The following is a 27,059-nucleotide window of genomic DNA, read 5'->3' on the forward strand; positions in this document are numbered from 1 at the left end:
ATGCTCTCCTAGTGTTCTCTTCCATGGACGTGTGTGTCACTCACCTGGGAAGGAGATGGCACCAGGATGCACTATGGGAAGAAGACAAGATGGCGGGGGCAGTGTTAGTATTATACATTTACATAACCACAGCGTTATCTCAATGAGTTTATAGAGCAAAACGTAGTTTAATGATTGATTGCTAAGGGCAACAATAAGTGTTTGGCGCAACAAGATGTTTGGCGCAAGAACCGAATATTCGATAATAAAGTTTATGAATAAAGTCTAATAAACTCAATGGGCCGATCAGGAGAAGACCCTGGTGTACAATGTTATACTATTCTAACAGGTTGCCAATGTATAATGGTAATCTGTGGGCGAAATGGGGCCCTATGAGCACTGTCCTAACTTTTTTTTAACCCTTTAAGAACCAGTGACTATTTGTGGCAAGTTTATAACAGGTTAAAAATGTAGTCTATAGGCTTTTCTCTTTACTTATGCGTAATAGCAGCAGCACGTATTGTCCAAGGCAGAACGTAAAGCGTGATAGAGCCGGTTACAGCTGCTGAATTTTACAGAGACTTGTGTGACAGAGTGCCAGTAAACTACAATACCCGGCAGGCAGTGCGAGCGTGACGTCATCAAGCGGCGCCGCGGCCGATCGTTACTATAGCGACGGAAGAGTGTTTTCGAGCTGTCGCATCCCGGGATCTATGTGAATGTGAAGCTATGCCCCGCTCCAGGTATGAGGGTGCACAGGGTGGCCGTCATATAGAAACTAGCTGCTTCTTCTCGTCAAAGTTACCACGAAGAGGGATTTCTCCCTTGGGCTGTAAACTCTGTACATTCTTCCATTGAACCTTTTGTTTTCATGCAATGACCAGCCAGGGCTCAGGACAGGGCTCCCCACTGTGTGGCAATGCAGCTATTACAGAACTACAACTCCCAGCATGCACTGACTGCAGAAACTCCCCAGCATGTGCAAACTACCACTCCTATCATGCCCTGACAGTAGAAACCCTCTAGCATATGCAAAACTGCAACTCTCATCATGTCCTGACAGCAAAAACAACTCCCACCATGTCCTTACAGTAGAAACTCCCCATCATGTGCAAAACTACAACTCCCACCATGCACTGACCTTAGAAACTCAACAGCCTGTGCAAAACTACAACTCCCACCATGCCCTGACCTTAGAAACTCCCCATCATGTGCAAAACTACAACTCCCACCATGTCCTGACCTTAGAAACTCAACAGCCTGTGCAAAACTACAACTCCCATCATGCCCTGACAGCTGTCAGTTTGTACGTAAGAATGTGACCGTATTACACCCAGGGAAAACAGTCTTAAAGGGTTTTTCCCACTAACAACTTTAATTGCCTACTTTCAGGATAGGTTCTGAGGGTCTGACAGGTGGGGTTCCAGGCTCTAGACCCCCAGCGATCACAAGGTTGTCCAATGTCCCCTTTTGAATAGAGCGGTCAGACATTTCTTCTGCTTGTCCTTCCATCACACTGCTCCAGGCAGGGGTCCCGGGGACTGTCACATGGCGCATTGCAGGGACGGGGAGAGGTCAGCAACACTTGTTTGTTTTTTTTTTGTTTTTTTCCTTCTGCCTGTCAAAAGTTTGTCAGGGCCGGACTTCTTCTTTGATACAAATAAAGTTACTGGACGTTTTGGGGAGATTATACCTACACTTAAACCTTACATTGGTATTCATTGATGAGGGATACAGCAAATGTTAGAACTGCCCGGAGTGTGATTTTAGGAGGCTGATTTGTTGCTGTGTTAATCTTTCGGGGTGTTTTTCTTGTTTCAGCGATAGTCTGTGGGACCTGGCAGTCGCCGAGGTGCAGGCAAAAGAAGATGCCGAGGATGACTCTACAGAGACCGAAAGATCTGTTTTCTTCATGGGCAACAAAAACGGGGTAAGTGCAACAGTCCCTATTGTTTATATTTTTCCCTTTTGTTTTTTGTAGGCTTCCTACTTTTTTTAACTTTAGTTATAGTTGTAATACAATGTTAGGCTATGTTCACACAATGTAAGTTCCGCAGTAATCACGGCCGTTGTTGCAACGGCCGCGATTAGTGCGGAACTTACAATGTGCTGCAGGCTGAGGGAATCCCAGATGGAGTGTATTCACATTCAGTGTATAGCAGCCCCAGAAAACCCTGTCAGTGCACACTGTGGAGCGAGCGGCTTCGGCCCCAAGCTTCATAGTGTGCTGTGCGGAGTTCGGATGCACCCACATCAGAACTCAGCAGTGCTAAAGATCATCCTGCTGGGATGATCTTTTCTGAGACTGGCCATTCCGTTACTCGACAAATAGTGGAAAAAAGCGTCAAACTCCTAGATGCCAGCGCTGCCTCAGAGGAATCACAGAAACGATGATAGTAATATTTTAAAGGTTTATCTGGAATACGCACAGAGTATTGCGCGTTTCAAAAGCATAAGCTTTCTTCCTCAGATAGTTGTGCATGCAACAGAGGAAACAAAAAGGCACATTTTACATAATTTCACACAAAACTCCAAAAATGGGCTAGACAGAATTATTGGCACCCTCAATTTAATATTTGGGTGCACACCCTTTGGAAAAAATAACTGAAATCAATGGCTTCCTATAACCATCAGCAGCTTGTTACACCTCTCAGCTGGAATTTTGGGCCACTCTTCTTTTGCAGCTCCAAGTCTCTCATATTTGAAGGGCGCCTTCTTCCAACAGCAATTTTAAGATCTCTCCACAGATGTTCAATGGGATTTAGATCTGGACTCATTGCTGTCACGTTAGAACTCTCCAGCACTTTATTTCCATCCATTTCTGGGGGCTTTTTTAAGTATGTTTGGGGTCATTGTCCGGCTGGAAGACCCATGACCTAGGACGCAAACCCAGCTTTTCTGGGCTCTACATTGCCACCCCTTTTTTGATTTTATGATGCCTTGCACACAGTCAAGGCACCCAGTTCCAGAGGCAGCAAAACAACCCCAAAACATCTTTGAACCTCCACCATATGTGACTGTAGGCACTGTGTTCTTTTCTTTGTAGGTCTTACTCCGTTTTCAGTAAACAGTAGAATGATGTGCTCTACCAAAAAGCTCTGTCCACAAGATGTTTTCCCAGAAGGATTTTGGCTTACTTACATACATTTTGGCAAACTGCAGTCTAGCTTTGTTATGTCTCTGTGTCAGCAGTGGGGTCCTCCTGGGTCTCCTGCCATAGCTTTTCATTTCATTCAAATGTTGACGGATAGTTTGAGCTGACACTGGTTCACCCTGCGCCTGCAGGACAGCTTTAATTTCTTTGGAACTTGATTAAGGCTGCTTATCCACCATCTGGACAATCCTGCGTTGCAACTTTTTATCAATTTTTCTCCTCCGTCCATGTCCAGGGAGATTAGCTACAGTGCCATGGGTTGTAAACGTTGTGATTATGTTGCGCACCATGGACAAAGGAACATCAAGAATTTTGGTTCTCAAGTCCTCAGGCAGTTCTGTTCTCCATGCTTAGGGTCCATTTACACAGAAAGATTATCTGACAGATTATCTGCCAAAGATTTGAAGCCAAAGCCAGGAATGGATTTGAAAAGAGGAGAAACATCAGGCTTTCCTTTATGACCTGATCTCTGTTTATAGTCTGTTTCTGGCTTTGGCTTCAAATCTTTGGCACATAATCTGTCAGATAATCTTTCTGTGTAAATGGACCCTATGTGTGGCACACACAGACACACAATGCAAAGATTGTGTCAACTTCTCTCCTTTTTATCTGGTTTCAGGTGTGATTTTTATATTGCCCACACCTGTTACTTATCACAGGGGAGTTTGAATGGGCATCACAACGCTTGAGAAAGGCTAAAGTACCAGCCGAAACGTTGCGTTTGATGGGAATAAAAATCACGATTTTTTCACTAAGAAGTGCTGTCTCCTACAAATTTTTCTTGGATTCTATCTGGACGGACGGGTCACGTGCGGTGAGACGTGCACTCCATTCTACCATTTTCTGTTTTTGGCTATTTTTTCCAGTGCTGCCCTATTTTGCACCGAATGAACATCACATCACAAAGTAATGCTGCGTTTACATGGAGCGATAATTCGCCCAATCGAACGATTAACGATTTCGAAGTACGATGTGTTTTTTAATAACGATCAGCGTTTAGACGGAACGATATATCGTTTAGAAAATTCTTAGCGGACGACCAACAACGATTTGAGAACATGTTGAAAGATCAAAATGAATGATTTCTCGCTCATCACTTGATCGTTCGCTGTGTTTACACGAGCCGATTATCGCTCAAATGCGATCGTTATTGTGAAAATTCAAATGATAATCGCTCTGTGTAAACGCACCATTATTTACCCTAATCTTTGAAAACGTGCTAAAATTTTTGTCCAGCCTATTTTTGGAGTTTTGTGTGAAATTATGTAAAATTTGCCTTTTTTTCCCTTTGTTTTTGTGTTGTTCCAATCCACACAAAGGAAATAAACATGTGTAAAACAAAACGTGTAATTGCAGTAATTTTCTGGGAGGAATGCTTCATTTTCTGGAAATAATTCAGGGGTGCCAACACTTTCGCCCATGACTGTATATATTATACCTATCGTAACAATATTACTATTGATATTCTGTAGTATTGATAGAATTTTATATTGACCATGTATTTATTTGTTTTTGTTGTAGGGAAAAACCAGCATTATCCTGCGCTGTATTGACAGGTATTACTGAGCTGGCTTCTTCTTAGACTAATATGACAGTTATGGTACTTTTACACAGAGCGATAATTCGCCCGATCAATGTGTTTTTCACAAGTGTTTAGACGGAACGATATATCCTACGGAAAAATTGTTTTGCGATCGTTTAAGCCCATCTCACACATAGGTTACATCGGGGAAAGGCTGTTTACACGGAACGATCTGCGAATTTTGTGCGAACGACCAACGACGATTTGAGAGGATCAAAATGAACGTTTTGTCGCTCGTCGCTTGATCGTTCGCTGTGTTTACAGGGAACGATTATCGTTCAAATGCGATCGTTATCATGCACATTCAAAAGATAATCGTTCAGTGTAAAAGGACCATAAGAGATGGGCTTCCCAGCTTTTATTTTCAGCATAGCCCCCCACTATAGTAGTATGTACAGCCACATTCTGTGCTTCCTACTGCAGCTCAGTTTTACTCCAGTGAGGCCGAGAGGCAATACCGTACATATGGGAAGCCCTAGTCTGCTGATTGTCGAGGGTCCAGGGGTTTGACCACTCAGTAAAAAGGAGTAAAATCGCTCTCTTTTTAATGACAAATGCAAGTTATTTTTTCAGTTACGGTAAAATGTTACGGGGTATAACTTAGGGTGGCATTGAAATAATAATAATTAAAAAAAAGATAGAACTTGCTAATAGACTACTTGAAGGGAATTTGTCAGCAGAAAATGACTTATTGTTGAAATAATATTTTTATTGTAAATATATTTTTTTAAGAATTATGGTGACATTTTTCTATCTGTATTATAAAATAATCCTGAGATCTTGTAGTTTTCATTCTCACCACTGGGGCTACACCTAAGCTGAGACTTCCTGTTGTGTCTGTGGTGATAAGAGGAGGCTGCAGTAAAGTGATCTGTACAGCATCGCAGTGACATGTGACACCAGTAGATAGAGGAGACCTCTTTACAAGTCACAGTAATGTTTAACATTCATCTCAAGGGGACCGAATCCGTCTACTGTTGTCTACGTCCATGAGTCTTTTTTGTAAAGCATGGCACTAAATTCTATTAAAACAGCCCAGGCAATATGGCCGCTCCCATAACAATGTAGAAAAAGTGAAATATATAATAATAATAATAATTATGCAAGTGCCAGCCAAAAAATGGGTGTGTGATACTTCAGATCATCCCAGTGGGATGATACTGCATTTAGGAGCCATGAAACATGGTTGATAACTCTTGTATTGAAGCTGTATTGGTTGTCAGGAAGTAACACTAAACAGAATTAGCTCAGGCCTGACATAGACTGAATCCATGCACAGATGGTCAGTGTTTTTGCACATTGCTCAGGAAAGCTGATGGAAATGTAAGTTGATGATGATGACAGTATTTCTTTTAAATCATAGGGATGAAGCTCCTAAACCTACGTTGGCATTAGAGTACACCTTTGGTCGCAAGGCAAAGGGACATAATACAGTAAGTATATTTATATGTAAGTAAAAAAAATATATATGTGTATGTGTGTATATTTAATAAAATATGTATCCATGATTTCTTTACATGGCTTTACATGTCTGCTATTGCAGTTCAATTCCAGTGAATAGGTCAGAGCTGCAATACCACACATAACCTGTGGTCAGATGTGGTGCTATTTTCGGAAGACAGCTGCCATGCGGATGTAAGAAATTATTTTCACATAGAATTATACGTCTATTTGGTAGATTCCATTTGCATCAGTTGATTGCAGAGGGTGTCTGGCCACAGGGGCTTCATTTAAAGGGGTTATTCCAACAGTAAAAGTTAGTCCCTATCAATGGGATAGGGAAAACATGCTGATTGGGTTGGGTCCCAAGGTCACATGTCCCCCAAGTGAAAAGAGCCTCAGTGTGCCCGCTCAGCCACCACTCTATTCACTCTCTATGGCACATTGCCATTGTATTGCTCAGTAGTGGTAGAAAATGCCGCTCCATTGACTTCTGTTCTTGTGATCAGCTGGGGAGCCACCATCATTGCTATAATCTGTATCCCTAGCATTCTGAGACATAGATTGTAGATAAAGGACTGGATGTCACAGAGTTTACACAAGGTAAGAAACAACTATCTGATCTTGCTCTGCCGGAGTTCAGGGACGTTCTTAGCGTGATAACATTATCTAGGGAGAGATAAGAATAGAACCTCTTCTGTTGTAATCACTATAGGACCTTGTGTTCTGCTCAGATTATGACATTTTACCTCGCTGAATATTGTTATGATAATATTGTCAGGACTTGATCTTGCAAAGATTTAAACCCTTTTGGCGATCCCGGCATCATAATGATACATGATACCAGGAGGTCTGTCATTCCACTGCACACTGCGATCTGTTATTCCACTCTGGCCACAGGAATGATTGTTCAAAAAAAAAAAAAATAAGCAAAATACAACAGTAAAATAGATCCAAAAAGTGGCTGTATTTTGAATAAAATAATGTGCCACTGAAAAGTCTATGGAAAAATAGTAGTTTGTGTATATATACTGTATATATGTGTGTGTATTTATGTATGTGTGTGTATATACATATATATAAAATATATATATATATTTTTTTATTATTTTATTTTCTTTACAATGTTTGCACAGACTGACATTTTTCTTTAGACTTTACTGTAGCATATTTCTAGATTTATAATACGGCTGTTTTTTATATCTAGTTTGCTTATACATTACTGTGCTTAAACATCACTGTCATCTGTCAGTCAGTAGAAACTCTGGTGTCCACAGCCAGAACTTCTCCACCTGAATAACCTATGGTCAAATCTTACTCTCTTGTCTCCTTATGTTGAGCATGATCATATTATTATTGTTGTTTATTTTAAAGCTTATTTACATATTACTTCTTTTATTTTTCAGCCAAAGGACATTGCTCATTTTTGGGAGCTTGGCGGAGGGACATCACTGCTGGATTTAATTCAGATCCCAATAACTGGCGAAAACATCAGGTAAGTGAAATACATGCCATATCGTTAATATCAAAACTGAAATGCAGACTCCCTTAATATATATATATATTTTTTTTTTTGTGGGGTACTGATAATGTATGTAGCATCAAACACCCATAAAAAAAAAAATGTTGCGAGACCAGCCAGGTGATATCTCTATTGAGGCACTGAGTACTTAAAGGGGTTTTCCTGGACTTTCTTTTATTAATAGCATATCATTTAATCCTTCAATTAAAAAAGTCTTGGAAAAACCCTTCAAAGTGTACTTTCCACTTACATGTTGTAGAGACATATCGAAAGATTCAACTGGCCAAGGTCTTAGTGTTCTGACTGTGAAGATTGCTAGAACGGGCAGGGGAAAGTTTATGGCTGAGCACTTCTCTCCCCTCTCTCTGTGCACATGACACAGGTTCTAACAATCATATCCTTTGACTTGTCTTTAAGACATATGAAAGGTTTTTTAAAGTGACAGTACCCATTTAAGGTTGATTGCAGTGTTGCAGGTTGTCTATTTGGTTTTGTTCAGTTGGAACAAGATCAACATAGAAAAGAGCAGAAGATTCAGTATTGTTATTTTCATGATGGTTACCAGGCTCAATCAGGTGGCGCTGCTCAGGGGTAAAGTAATACCAGCTGTAATAGAATCAATAAGAACATTTTCTAACTTGTTAATTTGAAATATTGTGCTTTTTTGTTAGCTCAATAAATGTTTTCCCTATTGTTTTATTATTGTCATTTCTATTATATTATAAATTTGTATGTATTTTCTAAATATATACATATTTACTATATTTTTTCTTATGTTAAAGGACTTTTTCTATAGCACTTGTTCTCGATCTGTCAAAGCCTAATGATCTTTGGCACACGATGGATAACCTGTTACAAGCCACCAAGAGGCGCGTGGATAAAATTCTCGCCGATATTGGAAAGTCCAATTCCAAGGCAGCAAATCAAATAATGCAGAATGTTTGGAGGAATATTCCGAACAACCATCCTGTAGGTATCCAAAATGTGTCCACAATAAAGCAATATTCCGTTACCTAACAAAATAGCATCCTAGTCATAGTGTACTATATATACATGATTTAAAGCTAGTACTTTGTTTAATATGGCTTATACTGACCAAACATTCAGATTATACACTCTGGCTTATTATCCATGCCTTTAGGAGGGTGAAATATAAGTGCAAGAGAAATCTCACTGATCGGCGCTCCTTACTGTGTCTGTGACGGACCGTGTAAATGGGCCCTCTGTAGTTTGTACTGATAAATTGGTATCTGCTGGTGCAGACTTGAATAACTCCACAATATGCTGTAGAAGTAGTGAAACTTACAACACAACGCAAGCTTAAAGTGACACTGTCGCCCCCTTTTTGCATTATGACTTCTCTACACAGGTGTAAAAGGTAAATTTAGCAGTTTTCATATCTTATTTTATATCATATGTCATTATGCTTGTTCCAGTAAAAAGTGATCTTTTATCAACTGCAGATTGTGCTAAGTGGGCGGAGCTTCCCGGACAACATTGCCACTTAGCCCCGCCCACAGCACAACCATTGGTCCCGCCCCCTCCATGACATCAATACATAGGCCCCACTACCTCGACGCCCATTGGTATGGGTCGACCTAGGGGAGGTGGGTCCTAGACCTTTAGGCCAGCCTTTTCCAGTGGTCGACGAGGGGGTGGGGCCTATGTGCCATGGTGGCGCTGTGGGCAGGGCTAAGTGGCACTGTTGCCCCGCCCACTTAGCACAATCTGCAGTTGATAAAAGATTGCTTTTTACTGGAACAAGCAGCATGATTTATTATATAAAATAAGGTATGAAAACTGCAAAATTTACCCTTTACACCTGTGTAGAGAAGTCAGAATGCAAAAAGGGGGTGACAGTGTCACTTTAAGATTTTGCAGTCTGGTATTATTGCTTACCCAATAATCTTGTAATATTACAATAATATTGTAATAAGGATTGTCATTATTCCGCCCAAACAGGACAGAGAATTAATTGATCCCTTTCCATTGCCTTTGCTAATTATTGGAAGCAAGTATGATATTTTCCAGGTAAGGAATTGTATTTTTACCATAAAGCAAAACTAGTAATCCCAATCCAAGACAGTCTGGCATCGTAAAACAACCCCATCCAGTTAGTGGGAGAGGCTGATCATGAAATTAATTTCTTTTTTCTTCTTTGATTAAATATTTTAAATTGCATTAATTTACGTAGGAAGGGTTAATCCAGGGCCTCAGCGTGGATACTTGAATACAGACCCCCATCTTTCTTATGATCAGTAGATGTTCTATTGGTTAGACTCCCACTGATCAGAGAATAGTCACATGGGGGGACACTTATGAGCGGTCCGCCTGAGGTGTATGCCAGGGAGAAGGTGCATCCTTCTCCCTGGCGTACGTTTGCCCTATGCCCTGCTCGCCCGATGGGTGGGCTGGGGGAGCTTGGTGGGGCATGACAAGGCAGGGAGGAGGCGTAACCTCTTTCTGTACCTGTCAACGGGACCCGAGAGAAGCGCTACAATGCACAGGGACGGGTAACAATATTTTGTTTGCACAAGCCTGGAGGACAGAAATCGCTGCACATCGCACCCATGGTTGATACAAAAGCTTGTTTAGCTACATTAAAAACCAACATCAGAAGTTAGTATATAATTTGATCAAACCATTGCCTCATATCATGTACAGGTCTTCTGTTACACATCAGTCCCTACGCTAAACAACACTGTGCCGGTCAGCGAGCGCCAACCCCACAAAGCAAGTGCAAGCAGGGGAGGGGGGCCACAGAATGGCCCTGCAACCCCACTGTCACAGGACCAAACCCCAAGGGCCCCCCATACCCCGCAGGCACCGCCGGCGGAGAAGGCGGCCGCCAAGCAACACAAGTGTGAACAAGCTGTTACTACTCACCATTGCACCAGCAGGTAGAATGGGAGAAAGAGGAGGTACTTACCATATGTACACAGGTGCTTCCTGCTTATTTGGTTTGCGTGGGTCTTACAATACTTTGTCTATTATTTTCCCACACCTCCTCCTTCCACCTGTAAACATCTGAGTTTTGCTTTTTTTTCAGTTAAAAAAACAATATTTAAAGTCTGCCAATACATGCAAGTACTGTGTGACCTCAGAGGTCGCACTTATTTTGTTTCATAAGAATATCAATGTTCTGATAATCTGTAGCTCTCCTGCTATCTACTAGCTATATGGAGGCTGCTAGTTACAGGCTGGAGTTCATGTAACACACATACAATATAAAAGATCAGTATGAGCTGGAATATACAACATGTGAAGAGACAAATGAACATTACAGTATCCCAGCAAAGCAACCTTTGCTGAAAAAAATCCTAAAAAACTGGCCAATGACCTGTTTCCTGATGCTTTTGTTTGGGATTTTATTTTATTTTAATACTAACCTTATGTTTTATTCATTTCAGGATTTTGAGTCTGAAAAAAGGAAAATAATTTGCAAAACTCTCCGATTTGTATCGCATTACTTTGGAGCATCACTTCTGGTTCGTACATCAGCTAAGGTTTTATCATTATGTAGAACCTTTGATATGTAAGTTTTGTATAAAATGATAGAAGTAAAATATTTCCAGTACATTTTTAGCATTACAGGGGCTTATAGTGGGTATCTGTTTGTACCTCAATGCTTTTATTCACAGCTTATACTGCTTAGGTCCTGCTCCATAATGTCCTCTATGCTGCTGCCTCTGTGTCAGTTCCACTCCTGGTGTTGGCTAATAAAAAAAAGACCACAGTACTGTGTGAGAACATAGCCTAGGGCAGGGCTGGGTACAAAAGCTTTAAAAAGTCTTCATATAATTGCTACTGCATCTGTGAAAGTCTGTTTTCTATATCCTTCATAAGTGTTATCTACTTTTCATGTTATCCCTGTTGTGCTTCTGCATGAATGTCCTACCACTATTGGGTTTATTGTACATGTTCCTTTATAGGTGTTATTTTTTGCTTATTAAAATCCTCACTGTGTAATATATATGAACTACACAAAGAGTTTTCTTGATATTTGTTCAAGTGTCTTGTTTCTTTCTTACAGTTTACTAGCAAGGCTGAATCCCATAAAAATGTGTTACGTTCCTTTGTAAATCATTTGGCATTTGGACAAGACAGGAGGTAAGGCACAGACTAATATTAGGTCATGTTCACATGGGACTAAAATGCCGTAGATTTTACCAATTAACTGTCCCACCAAATTAAAAAAAAAAAAATCAGCAAGCCAGGGGGGTGTGGGGAAATAATAAACAAGCTATACTTACCTATCTCCCTGCCCTGCAGTGCCGCTCCTGGGTCCTGTTGACAGCTGCCAATGACCTGCAGCTCTTCCAGCTGCAACGTCATGTACCCGGTAGAGTGATTGGCCGCTCAGCCAATCAGTGAGGGGACACCAACCCAGTCACTGACTGGCTAAGCAGGCAGTTGCACAGTCAGTCCCTGACGTTGTAGCTGTAAGAGCTGGGTACGTGCCGTACCCGGTTTTCAGCGGAAAAGGAACTCCCGCGGCGGCCAGCGTTACACGGGAGCGGGACAACAGAGGCTTTCTGCGTTTTTTAAATATGGTGGGACTTCTCCTTTAAGTAGAAAAGTCTAAACCTGCAGAAAACTGTATTACTACCTATTACACGGGACAATTATCGTGCGAAAAATCGTTATATTGTTCAAATTTAAACGATAATTGTTCTGTGTAATTGCAGGTAAGCATTGAAAAATCATTTGTGTGTCGTTGATCGTTGATTTAGGTCTTAACCTAAAATCATTGTTAATCACTCGCTAATCGTTCGCTGTAATTCCACATTTGTTCGCTGTAGTTCCGCATTTTTTCACTAATCGTTCAGTGTAATTGCACATTGTTCATTGTTTTGTTTTGCTGGGATCAGATGAAGTAAACGATCATAGTAACAATCGCAACTAACAACTATCACTCTGTGTAATATGGGGAACGATTTCAGGTTAACGATAAACAATCTCGTTTGCGATCATTTATCGTTAGTCGTTAATTGTTAAAAATCACTTTGTGTAATAGGACCCTTAGGGTACTATTACATGGCCCAATGGGGGTCTATTAATAACTGCTAGATCACGCTCGTTTACTGGGCCTATTACACGGCTTGATAATCGTTTAACAAGGGCTGCATGGACACTGTTACCGATGCCCTTGCAGCCCATGCTTAAACTGCATATATTACCTATCCATGGTCCAGGGCTCCTCTTGCGGTCCGCTTCTCCCCGGGTCCCGCGCGCTGCAGCCGCGGCGGTCCTGGCCAGTGATTGGCTGATTCGGCCTGACAGGCCACTCTGAAGCTGCAATGTACGGGACCCGGGGAGAAGCAGAGCGCAGGAGGAGCCCTGGACCGTGGATAGGTAATGTATGCACTTTGCAAATTATCAGCCGCCGGCCGCGCACCGCTATTACACGTAGCGATGCGCAGTCTGTGCCCGACAATTATAGGTCCAAACCTATATCAACGATCAGCCGATGATTGATGTCATCGGCTGATCGTTGTGTTTATTACACGGAACGATAATCGGCCGGATAGGGCTAATTCGGGCAATTATCATTCCAATGTAATAGGACCCTTAGGCTGCTCTTACGCTGTGCAGTTTTCCAGCAGCTTTAAAGCCAGACCTCGATGTGGATCATAAAGAACTGGATAAGAAGCATCTGTTCTTTATAATATCTAACTCAATATGATCCGCAACCAAAGCTGCTGCAAAAACTGCAACAAAACTGCACAGCGAAAGAGCAGCCATAAAGGCTTTATTATCTGGATATTTTGAGGGAGGTTTATCAAGTCTTGTGTACTCGTGTACTGGTGTAGTCTTTGATAAAGCCCTGCCTCCTTATCTCACCCAGATTTACTAAGAGGCGCCCACTACTTAGTAAAGCTGGCTGGCCCTTTGACTGGCATAGGCATCGTCAGGTGTAGATTTTTGCCTGGTTTACACCTATTTCCAGGCATAAACCTTGATAAGTTAGCTGCGGAAGGAGACCCCACCTCTTTCCTGCCTATCAGGTGAGCAGGTGTTACAGCAGGCATACGTCAAGGAGAAGGCCAAGAATCTGCGCCATGTGCCAGGATCAGCTTTTCATCCCCTCAGCAGAAGGGAGACTCAGAGATGTAAAATATATTGCAGATACAACATTAACACGTATTTGTTTTTTGACTTGATCCGCAGCAAGCTCGTGTCCATGGATCACAACAAGCCACTTGTCATTCCAGCCGGATCGGATTCCTTAAGTCAGATCGGTAGGATTTTTTTTTTTTTTTTTATTTCCTTTCAATCATTATTTTCATAGAAACATCTGTAATTAAAGGGTTACAATGTCTTTGTGTTTAGGAACCCCTCCCGCCTCTGATAGTGACCTGAGGCAGGTTAACGCCAGAACACCAATGGAGTTATGGAAGAAGACGTATGAGAGAGTTTTCCCTCCAGAGGTAAAATACAGCTGAGGCGCAGTGACTTGCAGGGAACTATAACTATGAGGCCAAATGTGAGAAATGTAAAATACATCCATTTGTTCTGTTAGTTAAGTGAGGTTCCTGGCAAAACTAATACAGTGGGGCCTTATGGTCCTTTTACACAGAACGATTTATCGTCCGAATTTGCACGATAACGATCAAATTCGAACGATAATCGTACGTGTAAACGCAGCGAATGATCAAACGACAAGCGAAAAATCGTTCATTTTGATCTTTCAACATGTTCACAAATCATCGTTGATCGTTCGCAAAAAATTCGCAGATCGTTCAGTGTAAACAGTCATTCAACGATTTCACCTATGTGTGAGATAGGCTTAAACGATCGCATAGCGAATTTTCCGTACGATGTATCGTTCCGTCTAAACGCTGATCGTTATAAAAAAAAACATTGTTCATTCAAAATCGTTAATCGTGCGATCGTGCGAATTATCGCTCCGTGTAAAAGTACCATTACTTACTAATACAGCCTTACTCACAAAGGGGTGTGGCTTAAGTGGAAAGGGGTGTGGCTTGTATATAAGCCAACTAATTGTTGGTCTAAACTTAGGGCCCTATTACACGGGACGATTATCGTGCGAAAAATCGTTAAATCGTTCGAATTTAAACGCTTATCGTTCTGTGTAATTGCAGGCAATGATTGAAAAATCGTTCGTATGTCGTTGATTGTTTAGATCTGAACCTAAAATTATCGTTAATCGTTCACTGTAATTCCACGTTCGTTCGCTCAAGTTCCGCGTTTTTTCACTAATCGTTCAGTGTAATAGCACACTGCCCATTGTCTTTCTGGGATCAGAAGGAATAAACGATCATAGTAACGATTGCAATAACGATCATAGTGACGATCGTAACTAACGATTATCATTCTGTGTAATATGGTGAACAATTTCAGATTAAAGATAAACAATCTCGTTTGCGATCGATTGTCGTTAGTCGTTAATCGGTAAAAATCGCTCAGTGTAATAGGACCCTTAGACTAGACTGGCTAAATATGTGACAGATTTATGAAACACATAAATGTGATGAATTCCTAGACTGTCACAGAATTTGATAATAATAGTAAATCTGCCCCACTGTATTATGTCTGGTGTTATGCTTGAGGGAGTGGAGCAAAACACTTATTAAGGGAAAAGCAAAGTGAGGATCCCGGTGTCATGCTTCACCCCTTAGGCCCTGCATGGGGCATAGCAGTCCGGGGTCATCTGTAAATATGGCTATAAACTAGTTTGGTGGGACAAGAAAGAAAGATTTTTTTTTTTTTAAATATTTTATAAACATAAAATGGATTTTTTTTTTTGTTTTACATCTCAATATTAGTTCAAAAATTCTGTGTGAACATAGCCTTAGGATAATTTCCTAGATTGCTGAGACTCGGGAATCAGCTACAGTAACATCTATGTTGAGGTCCTGCACGCTTCTTTATGATTATATAAAAAAGGTGGCCAGTCCTGTATACGATGTGAAGCTTTAGATAATTACCACTTTATTCCACCAAGTCCATAGTTTTATATTATTATTGTATATTTTGATTATTTCCTTATAGTAATACCAGATCTTTGGAATCTGTCTATCCACATGAACCATCCAGGGCTGCGGATCATAAAAACCTCATAATATAGCAGCAGAGCTCCAATGTCTCTCGCCAAATCACCGATATGATTGTAGATTTATAGCTTAATGAAAGCGATTAGATTTATGGCGGGCTTGTCTGCCGCACTGAATGTCAGGTCATCGTATCTCTTTTGAGATGAACTTAGAGTACAGGACTGTGATATCTCAACAAAACAAGTGCTACAATTAGTTAACGCATGCCAATAAATATAATATGGTTTATTATTTAGAATTTTCAGGAATAAATTCTGATAAGTATGGGGCAACAGACCAACTGTACTTAAAGGGGTAGTTCAGCAAAAAAAAAAAATTCAAATCAAAAGTGCCAGATATTTGTTAAAAATCTCAAATCTTCCAGTACATATCAGCTGCTGTATGTGCTGTATATTATTACCAGTCTGACACAGTGCTCTCTGCTGCCACCTTTGTCCATTTCAGGAACTGTCCAGAGCAGTAGCAAATCCCCATAGAAAACCTCTCCTGCTCTCCAGACTGGAAAGAATACAGCAGGACATACAGCAGCTGATATGTTTTAACAGAAGTAAATTACAAATCTCTGGCACCAGTTGATTTGAAAGAAAATATTTTCTGCTTAATGGCCACTATTGTATCAACAAAGTTTGCATAAATCAATAGTACAAGCGAATATACCAAACTTTGTAATATATCTTAATTGGAGAAAAAAGTGTCACTCTTTCATATCAGACTCTTTTCCTTCCCCCTTCCCTTGGGGGTTGACTTGAGGGAGGATTCAACAATCTACAGTTTAACCGCAATGTTATCCTCAGCACTTTTCTGTTGCAAGTTAATTCAGAGTGTTCTTAGTATGCAACGTTTGCGTCCTATTCTGGACCTTTATCAATCCATATCCAATGCAGAGTGGCTGAAGCATGTTGGCAGGTTTGCTGGATGAAGATGCCGCCACCCTCCTAAACCCTTCATTCACTAAGATAAACAGATCAAGACTGTCTTGAGAAAGGCGAAAGAATATCAAGATCACTGAGGGATCTAGTTACATGCTGCCTATAGAAGTCTATGAGAAGTTGTAAGGAAGAAAGAAGGGAGGGAGCAGGGGTTGGAGAGAGACGGAGGCATACAGTTCAGAGAGAGATTAGTGGAGTTTATAGTGAGTATTAGTATTTTTAGTGTGTTACAGTTTACTGCTCTATAATGTCCTACATGCTGCTGATGCTTCTGATGGTGTTCTATTGAAATATAAGGGAGCAGTGTGTGTGTGTGCAGTGTTTGCACCAAAGCGCCAAACCTCATGTGCACCCATATAACAGCTTATCCTGAAATGACAGGCAGGCATTAAATGGCAGCTGAAATGATCAGATATTTGACATTAAGAGCGCTAAATGCAGAGCACAATTTAAGCAACGTGCCCTGTGATAGGCCACCCGCTTTACAGCGTCAGGAGGGGATGCTGGATACAGATTGCCTTATACACAGGGCACAGATAATAGTGGTCATCTCACCATTATAAAAGCCATCCAAGGGCACAACAATAAAAGTAACATTTCCAGCAGTAAATAAATGTTTATAGGACTAACATAAATGGTTTCAACTACCTGACCACTCCAAAAGTGCAGCGTAATAGAAGCAGTAACTTATCTGTAACATCTCAGCACACAATAAAAACCATATACTACGGTCAATGACCCAGAGTTACCTCTACTATGTGGGGGTTATATAACAGGAAATTAAAGGGGGTTATCACATTAACACATATACTACCTATTCACAACCTCACCCCTCCTCTGGGCCTCCAACAATTTCTAGTATGGATCAAGAGTTCCCTGTTCCGAAAACACTCAAATACTAGACAACTGCCTCAGGTTCCCATGCTAGTGGTTGTTGGAGCCTCCTTGCATTACTTTTCCCATTGATAGGTAATGAATGTTTTCTGTGGAATAAACCCTTTAATGTATTAATATAAGCACTTATGGCCAATGATAAAAAAAAAATAATACTAGTAATAAGAATACTCCCAATCTCAGTATTAAGGGCTTCTCTGCCTTGGACAATCCCCAAACAATAGGCTGATCACAAGTGCGCTCTGTTGGGAGCCCCAGAAATCAGCTGTAATATTTGGTCAATACTGGTGTTAAAGGGTACTGTGATGAAAATCTTTTTCTTTCAAATCAAGTGGTTTCAGATAGTTCTATAGATTTGTAATTTACTTTTATTTAAAAATCTCAAATCTTTCAATACTCATCAGCTGCTGTATGTCCTGCAGGAAGCGCTCTCTTCTGACATTCCTGTCCGAGACATATCCAGAGCAGCAGCAAATCCCCACAGAAAACCTCTCCAGCTCTGTACAGTTCCACAGCATGTGCACTGTGTCAGACTGAAAAGAAAACACAATTTCCTGCAGAACATACGCCAGCTTATAAGTACTGGAAGACTTAAGATTTTTTAAATAAAAGTAAATTGCACACCTATATAACTATCTGAACCCAATTGATTCCAGGGTAACAGACACTATTCATTAATAATTCACTCTAAGGGTATGTTCACTCTACAGAATCCCAGCAGTTCACCTACCACAGATTCCGTAGCTCCACCGTGGCCCCGCACATCTCTGCTGGTCCCATAAGCTTCATTCAATAGTTTGGCAGATTCCGCTGTCTGCCTGAAGAATGAGCAGGTTCATTCTTCGGGCGGATGGCGGAATCTGCCAAACCATAGAATGAAGCCTATGGGACCAGCAGAGAAGCGCATGCGCAGGAGCGGGGGTGAGCTGCAGGATCCACGGCGGGTAATACGCTGGGATTCCATAGTGAGGACATACCCTTAGGGTCTATGATGATGGGGTTTATATACCAGACAGCATCTTTATCGATATCTTTTCCTTTGTGGATTGCATTGAAACTTTTTCAAGCTGTAAAATATGATTATTACTTTTTCTCTTTTAATAGAATAAAAAAGATTCCAAAGATTCAAAAGACCCTGCGAAAGACTTGCAGTATGCAGAAAGGGACATTGATGCTATGCGGGCTGTGAAGGACCAGGTATGTATCTTATATACTGATCGTCCCTCCTGTAAAGGTTACTGCAGTGCATTTACTCTTAGTTACCCAGCAGTGTAGAGGTTTTCTGAGTTGCTGCTGGTTTATCAGCAATAGATTTGCTGTGTAATACAAAAGCAAAGATCATTTCTGGAATGCCGTGTCATGTTAACCTCAGGACGTTCTCTGGCCTCTGTCCTTACCCCAGTGCTAAAATGCTAATCCTGGCCCTACTTGTTTCTCATCCTTTGTAGAAAGGTATAGCCACTGGCATAATCTCCTTATTATACGGAGCGATCACCGGGAGCTTGCTCCTCGTTCCCAGCTCACTGCCAGCACCATTACACGAGCCGACACTGAGCGGGTAAGATCGTCCAAGGAGCCCATAGGAGATAGTGGCGGTCTTCCACCACTGCTCCTATTATATGGTGCGACAACACCAGATCGTTGCTATCCAAGTCGTTTGTCTTTCAACATGGTGAAAGACAACGATCAGCCAACATCGTGCATGTCAGCTGATCGTTGCCTTTTATTACACGAATGGGATTATCGTCCATAATGGCCGATAATCGGCCAAATGCGGCCAATAATCACTTTGTGTAATAGGGCCTTTAGATTGCTGCCTATTCTGGGTAGAGTCCTCTCTCCTCTTGTCTCATTGGGTTTTTTTTTAACATATTGTTCATGTTTTATCACTTTTTATGTTGATTGCTATCCCTTTGTGCAGTATAAATATACAGTCATTAGAGATGAGCGAACCTGGAGCATGCTCGAGTCAATCCGAACCCGAACTTTTGGCATTTGATTAGCGGTGGCTGCTGAACTTGGATAAAGCCCTAAGGCTATGTGGAAAACATGGATATAGTCATTGGCTGTATCCATGTTTTCCAGACAACCTTAGAGCTTTATCCAAGTTCAGCAGCCACCGCTGATCAAATGCCGAATGCCGAACCCGGTTCGCTCATCTCTAACAGTCATTTATGATGTGAACCTATAGTGTTTTCTTATTCCATTTCATCAACCCGTCAATCTTTTTTTTTTTTTTATATTACCAGCCAAGAGGTATATTACTGATGGGGGTTTAAAAAAAAAAAATCTCCCCCTATGACAACTACTTTCTCTCATATATCTAGTTCCATCTGTTGTACTTTTATAAGACTTTACATTACTTGTAAAATTCTCTTTACAACCTGGTAAACTTAAAAATGTTACTTTTGTTAACATGTTAAAAAATAAATCTTGTCCAGTTCTTAAATGTGCACTGTCATTACCAATAAATAATGGTAAATCAGCAGGGGAGGGGGATATACTCCATCTTTGCAAATTACTTCATTTATTTTTTGCCTGTTTTGTACATGAAATAAAGTGCTATACATTCGGCCACTAGGTGTCTCACGTACTGGAAACTGCACTCGAGGCTCTGTCATTAAGGACAATTGGTCTTTAGTAAAAGGCAAAAAAGACCAAATGCAGGAAGTGATGTCAGGTGTCCCTCTGCTCTGCACAGGCTGGCTCAGTGAAGATGAATGCAGATTGGCCCGTGTCCATACACGCCCCTGTACACACCCCTTTGCACTGCTGACCTAAAGCCCACCCAGCTCAGAGTGACATGCAGAAGCGTAATGGGGCACTAAGCAGACTGCTGGAGAAGCAAAATCAAAACCTATAGCTTAAAGACTGATAAACTTTAATCATACGTCTATGCAGTAGCTTTATAACAACCAGTATGGCCGCCATTGCAGGTTTACCATGGCTATGATCCCAAATTTCTAGGACTGTGAACCTTAAACCTTCATCATTATGGAAAGGAGTGAATTCCCAGGTTCTTGAACATTTGCGCCAGATATGTTCAAGGCTGTATGAAAACGTAATCACCCGGAATCGGTGATAATTGTCATATTGACTTTCACCCAACTTTTTTTTTTAGATAAAGATATAACTAAGAGATGGCAACTTTTGAATTTTACTGCTTTACTGGAGATTATTTATAATCCCTGACCTGGCGTATGTCGGCAAAAAGTTTTCTGTCACTTCTTGCCAACATGCTTCCTACTTGCTAAGTCGTGGAGTGGGAGTGGACTTTTTTCATATGTGGTTTATCATGGTTTTTAACTCATGCCTTAGTCACGGGATGACGTGTATGATTGCAGGAATACAGCGGTCGGCAATCTTTGGTAGTCCCATAGACAATATGTGAAGCAGCAGAGAGCATACTTGACCGTTGCTCTTTTCAAATGAGATATTAGGGAATTCCATTTTCAAGGGCAAGGAGGAATAAATGTTAAGGTTGGCACAACCTCTTAATGATTGGGCACAGATGCACAGGTCTCTCTATCCCCTCCCTGCATTCATTTCTATGATCTGTGCAGCGGACGGGAAACTGAACCATAAGTCTTCAGCTTCCTTGTTACAGCCAGGACATCGCTGGAGGTAGGTAGCTAAGTAACCCAAAGTACCCCTGGGTATGCTGCATAAATCCCTCCACTGCCCCCATAAGAAAACCTACAATTAGCCATGTGAATGCTGTAATCCACTACAAATCCTTAGATGAACCTTGACCATCATGTATACTGATAGTAACCCCCCTCAGTGCCCTATACCACCAGGGATACTAAACTGTATCCCTTTTATTGCAGCACTGGACGCTCTCTAGTATCTAGCTATAAATGCTATACTTAATGTCATATATAAACTATCTGGGATACTTTACTGTGTGTAAAAAGTTGTATTCTTCTCCTGTAACTTTTTTGAGCATTTGACCGAGAGTAACCCTGAGACGTGTACAGTCCCACTTATCAATGAGTCGGACACTTTACCATAACTACAGCGTAATAGAAGCAATAACTTACAGAATCTGTAACATTGGCGAAGCGTTTATCAGCTTAGCACACGATAACACTAAACATCAAGGTCAATGGCCGAGAGTTACCTGTACTGTGTAGTGGAATATAGTCAAATGTGACTTCGGGACTTTTTGGAAACTTAGTCAATAAGAAGAGAAGAGCATTCAATGTCTGATCAACATTTAACGTCCCTTCACATCATAATTATGTCATTGAATATAATGGAGCTACGTCATAGAGGGGCGGGGTTTTGTCCCACTGGGGGCGGGCCTGCTCCAGTGCTTCAGCTCCGGCCAGTTCCCGAGAATAGACCGGCGACTCCAGTGCTTCTGCTCCAGCCGGTGCCCGGAGACAGCTGACGCCGTACGCGGGAAGTGGGCCAGAGTTTATCAAAAGGACCACAGCACTGGCTTCCCTGCTTCCGGCGCCGTTCTATCCATGTGCAAAACTTAAAGCGAATGTACTGTTGTTTTTAAAGTGATGAGTGCCACTGTTTTTCTAATTCTGGAAACCCCTGTTGGGCAGGATATGACCCATTCCAAAACTTTTTTTTTTGCTTTTTAGGTCTCTATAAAACATTTTGTTCATTTTCTCTTCCATAGCCTTTTGCCATGTCCCATCTGAGCAAAGTCCGGCAGAGAAGCCTTACTGATAGATTTTATCTCCTCATTCCTGAAGGAACATTCTAAAACTTTAACTTCATTCTTTCTAAACAATCCATTCTGGAACGACTTATGTGCTCGGGGTTGTCGATGAGATCTTAAGATTTACCTCAAATTGCCATTTTCTTGTAGAATCTAGTAGAGTTTCTCAGAAGTTACCTTGGGTTCCTGGGTCATTATTAGGGTATGTTCACACTGAGAAATCGAAGAGCAAAGTTTTCTGCTTGAAATTTCCTCTTCTTCAGCTCTGGCGGAATGGGCGTGGCATTCAAGCAGAAGCGCAAGCGGAAATTTAAAGCCTTAATGAGTTGTGTGGGATTTCTCTGTTGAAATCCACCCAAGAAAGGGCGATAAGCAGATCCCCAGCGGAACATTCCACGCGTAAATTCATGTGAACAACAGTTGAAAATGCCATTGAACACAATAGGACATTGCTTTGTACATATTTTACAGGTTGAATTTTAAGTGGAATGTGCATAAAATTAGGCACGGATTCCACTTGAAATTCCTCACCTATTCCGCAGTGTGAACATACCCTTATACAACTCACTCTTGGTGTGATTTTTGTTGATCGATCACGCCTGGTGACGGTAATAATGGTCTTGGATTTCCTCCATTTTGACTGTGGATTGGTATAGTCCTGCCTGCAACCGTGGACTGCACTACGATTGTGCATCAGTAGTGCTCCATGCCTCACAGAGCACTACATTGAAGATAAGGGATCGCGGCCCTGTACGCACATCATACGGACATGAGAACGGGGCCAATAAAATCTATTGGTCCTATGTTCTGTCCACAATTGCTGACAGAATTACAGTTGTGTGAATAGGACCTTAGGGGCAGGTGTCCCCCTAAACTACAGCTAATTGCTGGGATTCCCAGCAGGGGGAACATGTTGTGACACTTAGTGTCAAAACAACAAGTAGTGAACCCCTTCAAGACGTATAAAGCAAATCACGTAAGAGAAAGTTGTGTAAGATAAAGAGCACTAATAGTTTATGCATAGTACAATAAGGATGTTACTGTGTTAGTATCCAGTGTTGATGCCCTTTGGTCTGACAAGTCTGCTTCTCCTGACATCTCCAAGAATTTGGCACTCCTCATTGCCTTTTCTTAGGTGACTTGCTGATGTGTCATGCTAGGCGTGAATATTGTAAGATTATTTTATCACAGTAAGATATGAATTTATCTTCAGCCGTGTACTTTTTTTTTTTTTTTAACCAAGATTCCCTCTAAGACAAGATGGATATTCACAGAGTCTTAAAGGGACCATATCCTAAAATTGGCAACTAAAGTGACAGGCCACGTACCATTTGTGTTTTCTTTGTGGTCCTGGGGAAATCTTACAAAGAACTTGTGCATTACCTTCCATGGCTGAGACAGTGGGGTTTGGTCAAGGAAGTAGGGCTTAAAGAGAATTTCTCACCTAAATTTTCTTTTACTGATTAGAGTCATATACAGAAGATTTGTTCTTTTATTCTAATCTGTTTCTACTTTGTCTGTAATTTTTTTTTTCATTTCCCTTTTTGTACATTGTTATTGGGGCTGCCATATTGCCTGAGCTGTTTTTAACAGCATTTAGTGACATGCTTTACGGCAAGCCTCATGGACATAGATGACAGTAGACAGATTCTGTCCCCTTGAGATGAATGTGAAACATTACTGAGAGTGCTCTGTCATTCCACAGAGAGCTGCTATTGTCTTGTATTCTCTCTTCTATCTACTGGTGTCACATGATGCTGCAATGCTGTACAGATGACTTCACAGCAGCCTCCTCTTATCACCACAGACACAACAGGAAGTCTCAGCTTAGTTTTAGCCCCAGTGGTGAGAATGAAAACTGCAAGATATCAGGATTATTTTATAATATAGATAGAAAATTGGAAAATTATTCTCCCCCCCCCCCCCTCCTCAATTAGATAATTTTTATTGAAGACAAACATTTTCCATTAACATAAAAGACATAAACTAGAAAAGATAGAAAGCACCAGGGGCACACGTAGTGTAAAACTGCAAAACACAGTAATTAAAGGCTCAAAAGCCGCTCACCTCGTGCAGTCGTGCTTCGAGCGTGACACCGTCCCTGGGAATCCAGGAAAGATATCTCAATGAGAGATCAGAGCAGTCATACTAGAAGTCCCCCAGGGGGAATAACCCTAACCCCAGGGGGACATCTAGTATGTGAGTAAATAAAAAAAAAGTTATAAATAAATAATCCCCTCCCCTAATAAAAGTTTGAATCACCCCCCTTTCCCTATTTTATAAATAAATAAACATGTTGTGTATCGCCACATGCGTAATCGCCCAAACTATTAATTTATCACATTCCTGATCTCTAACGGTAATCGGCGTATGCGCCCAAAAATTCCAAAGTGCAAAATTGCACATTTTTTGTCGCATCAAATCACAAAAATTGTACTAAAAAGTGATTAAAAAGTCGCATATACGCAGTCAAGGTACCGATAGAAAGTACACATCATAGCGCAAAAATCGACACCTCACACAGCCCCATAGACCAAAGGATAAAAGCGCTATAAGCCTGGGAATAGAGCGATTTTAAGGAACATTTATTTTTTAAGAAAGGTTTTAATTTTTAAAAGCCATGAAATAAAATGAAAGTTACACAAGTTACATATCGTTGTAATCGTAACAACTTGAGGAACTTGCCTAACAGGTGAGTTTTACCCTAGGACAAACGCGTAAACACAAAACCTCCCCAAATTTAAAAAATGTGGGTTTTTTTCAATTTCACCACACATTTAATTTTTTTCTGCTTTTGCAGTGTACTTTATGCAGAAATTAAGCCTGCAATTGCAAAGTACAATTAGTGGTGCATAAATAAGGGCTCATGTGAGTCTGTAGGTGAAAAAAATGCAAGCACTATGGCTGTGATGGCTAACCTTGACACTCCAGCTGTTGCAAAACTACAATTCCCATCATACCTGAACAACCAAAGATATGGCTTTGGCTGCCCAGGCATGATGGGAGTTGTAGTTTTGCAACAGCTGGAGTGTCAAGGTTAGCCATCACTGCTCTATAGCCTTTTAAATACGAGGAGGAAAAAACGAAAGCGCAAAAACAAAAATTAGCCCGGTCCTGAAGGGATTAAAGGGGTATTCCGCACAAACATAACTTCTCATATGTTGCTGCCCTTGGTGAGACTAACAATTCCTTTCATGCTTATTATCTATTCAGAATTCTGCCCCCAGTTCGGAGCTGCTGCTTTCTGCTGAAGACACAAAAAACTGCATGTGAGCTTTTCTCTGCCCCCCCCCCCCCTTTCCAAGACGGCTGATGTAAACAGGTCCCTATCTGCAACTTTGTAATGCTGGGAGGATTAATCACAGTGAGTTCATTAGCGACTTGACCTCAGATTAACCCTCCCAGCATTACAAAGAAGTTACAAAGTTGCAGATAGGGACTTGTTTACATCAGCTGTCTTGGAAGGGAGAGGAGGGAGAGACAGAGAACAGCTCACGCACAGTTTTTTGTGTTTTTAGCAGAAAACAGCAGCTGAGAACTTGGGAAGGAGACTGAATAGATAATAACAAGTATGGAATGAGTAAAACTGTAGTGGATAATTCCGGCATTTGAATCCATTTTCCCCCTATGGGCCCTTGCACACTATGGAAGTCATGCGGATAACTTGCTGCACATTCCGTGCGCTCTCGCTTTACTCTCCAGATTCCTTGTCTCAGATTTGTGACATCAGCTAAATTTGCTATAAAACTATTATTAGCAGTGTTTATGTCCATACTATATGTAAGTATTTTTTAGGTGTAATGAACTTTGTATGTAATGATTTTGTAATATTTTGTAGGAGCTGGAGCAGTACAAAAGGAACGCTGACAAGTCTTGGAAATCGATGACTCTTGGTCTTCATTCCCGATAGATGTAGTGATATTTATTACTGACACGTTACATTTTTTTTAATCAATTTTTGAATAACTAAAAAATGAAAAATATAGAAATATAAAAAAGTTTGTATGTTTTACATGTAAATACATTAAAACTACCATATACCGTTTTTCAATTGTTGCTCTGGAGTAGTTGTTTGGTGTAAGGCTGGGTTCACACTACATTTTTGCAGTCCGTTCCTCCATTGAATTCTATTATTTAAAAAACAAACAAACAAAGGATTCCATTTTTTTTAACGTACACAAAAACGTAGTCGACCTTATTTTTGATTCCGTTAAAAAAATGGATCCGTTTTGATCCATTTTTTTTATAATGGAATTCAATAGAAAAACAGATCAAAACGGATGCATCCGTTTTTTTCCATCCGTTTTTTATCCGTCTTTTCCAAAAAAAAAAAAAAACAGATTGCAAAAACGTAGTGTGAACCCAGCCTAATGTGTTTTTTATTCTACTTATTTATTGAAAATACATAGTGACAACAGTATTTTGCCGTCGGTGTTTATTATCTCATTGTATACTTGTTTGTTCATTTTTGTCACAAGATCATGGGGCAGCCATCTTGCCCCGAGCCGTTGCAATAGCATTTTCAAAGATTTGCTTTATATATAAACATAAACTAAACTATACACTATATGTGTCTGTAATATGGATGCAAAAATCTGAATGACTTACTATTCCCTCAAAGGCTTAAAACGCCAAAATCACTAGTGGAATGTTGACAATAAAATAGTCTGTTACTATGTCAAAATTCTAAGCTATTTAAAGGAACACAATGTAGAAAATAGTCTAAAAGTCACAGAAGACATCTTCATTTTGCTCTTAAAGGGGTAATCCAGCGTTAGAAAAACATGGCCACTTTCTTCC

At 40.8% G+C, this 27,059-nt stretch overlaps 1 protein-coding gene across 1 annotated transcript; it reads left to right on the forward strand.

Annotated features, from left to right (window-relative positions):
• Positions 1–638: 638 nt before the first annotated feature.
• On the forward strand, positions 639–26,304 carry DYNC2LI1 (dynein cytoplasmic 2 light intermediate chain 1). Its single transcript, XM_069954207.1, has 13 exons — positions 639–722; positions 1,801–1,909; positions 4,655–4,689; positions 6,079–6,148; positions 7,562–7,650; positions 8,460–8,646; positions 9,640–9,708; positions 11,088–11,165; positions 11,711–11,787; positions 13,849–13,919; positions 14,011–14,108; positions 18,683–18,775; positions 26,098–26,304. Exons 1-13 carry the CDS (start codon positions 709–711, stop codon positions 26,167–26,169), a joined length of 1,062 nt encoding a protein of 353 aa, XP_069810308.1. The 5' UTR covers positions 639–708; the 3' UTR covers positions 26,170–26,304.
• The last annotated feature ends 755 nt before the right edge of the window (positions 26,305–27,059 follow it).

The sequence above is a fragment of the Dendropsophus ebraccatus genome, chromosome 15 (assembly GCF_027789765.1).
Source record: "Dendropsophus ebraccatus isolate aDenEbr1 chromosome 15, aDenEbr1.pat, whole genome shotgun sequence".
Taxonomy (NCBI): domain Eukaryota; kingdom Metazoa; phylum Chordata; class Amphibia; order Anura; family Hylidae; genus Dendropsophus; species Dendropsophus ebraccatus.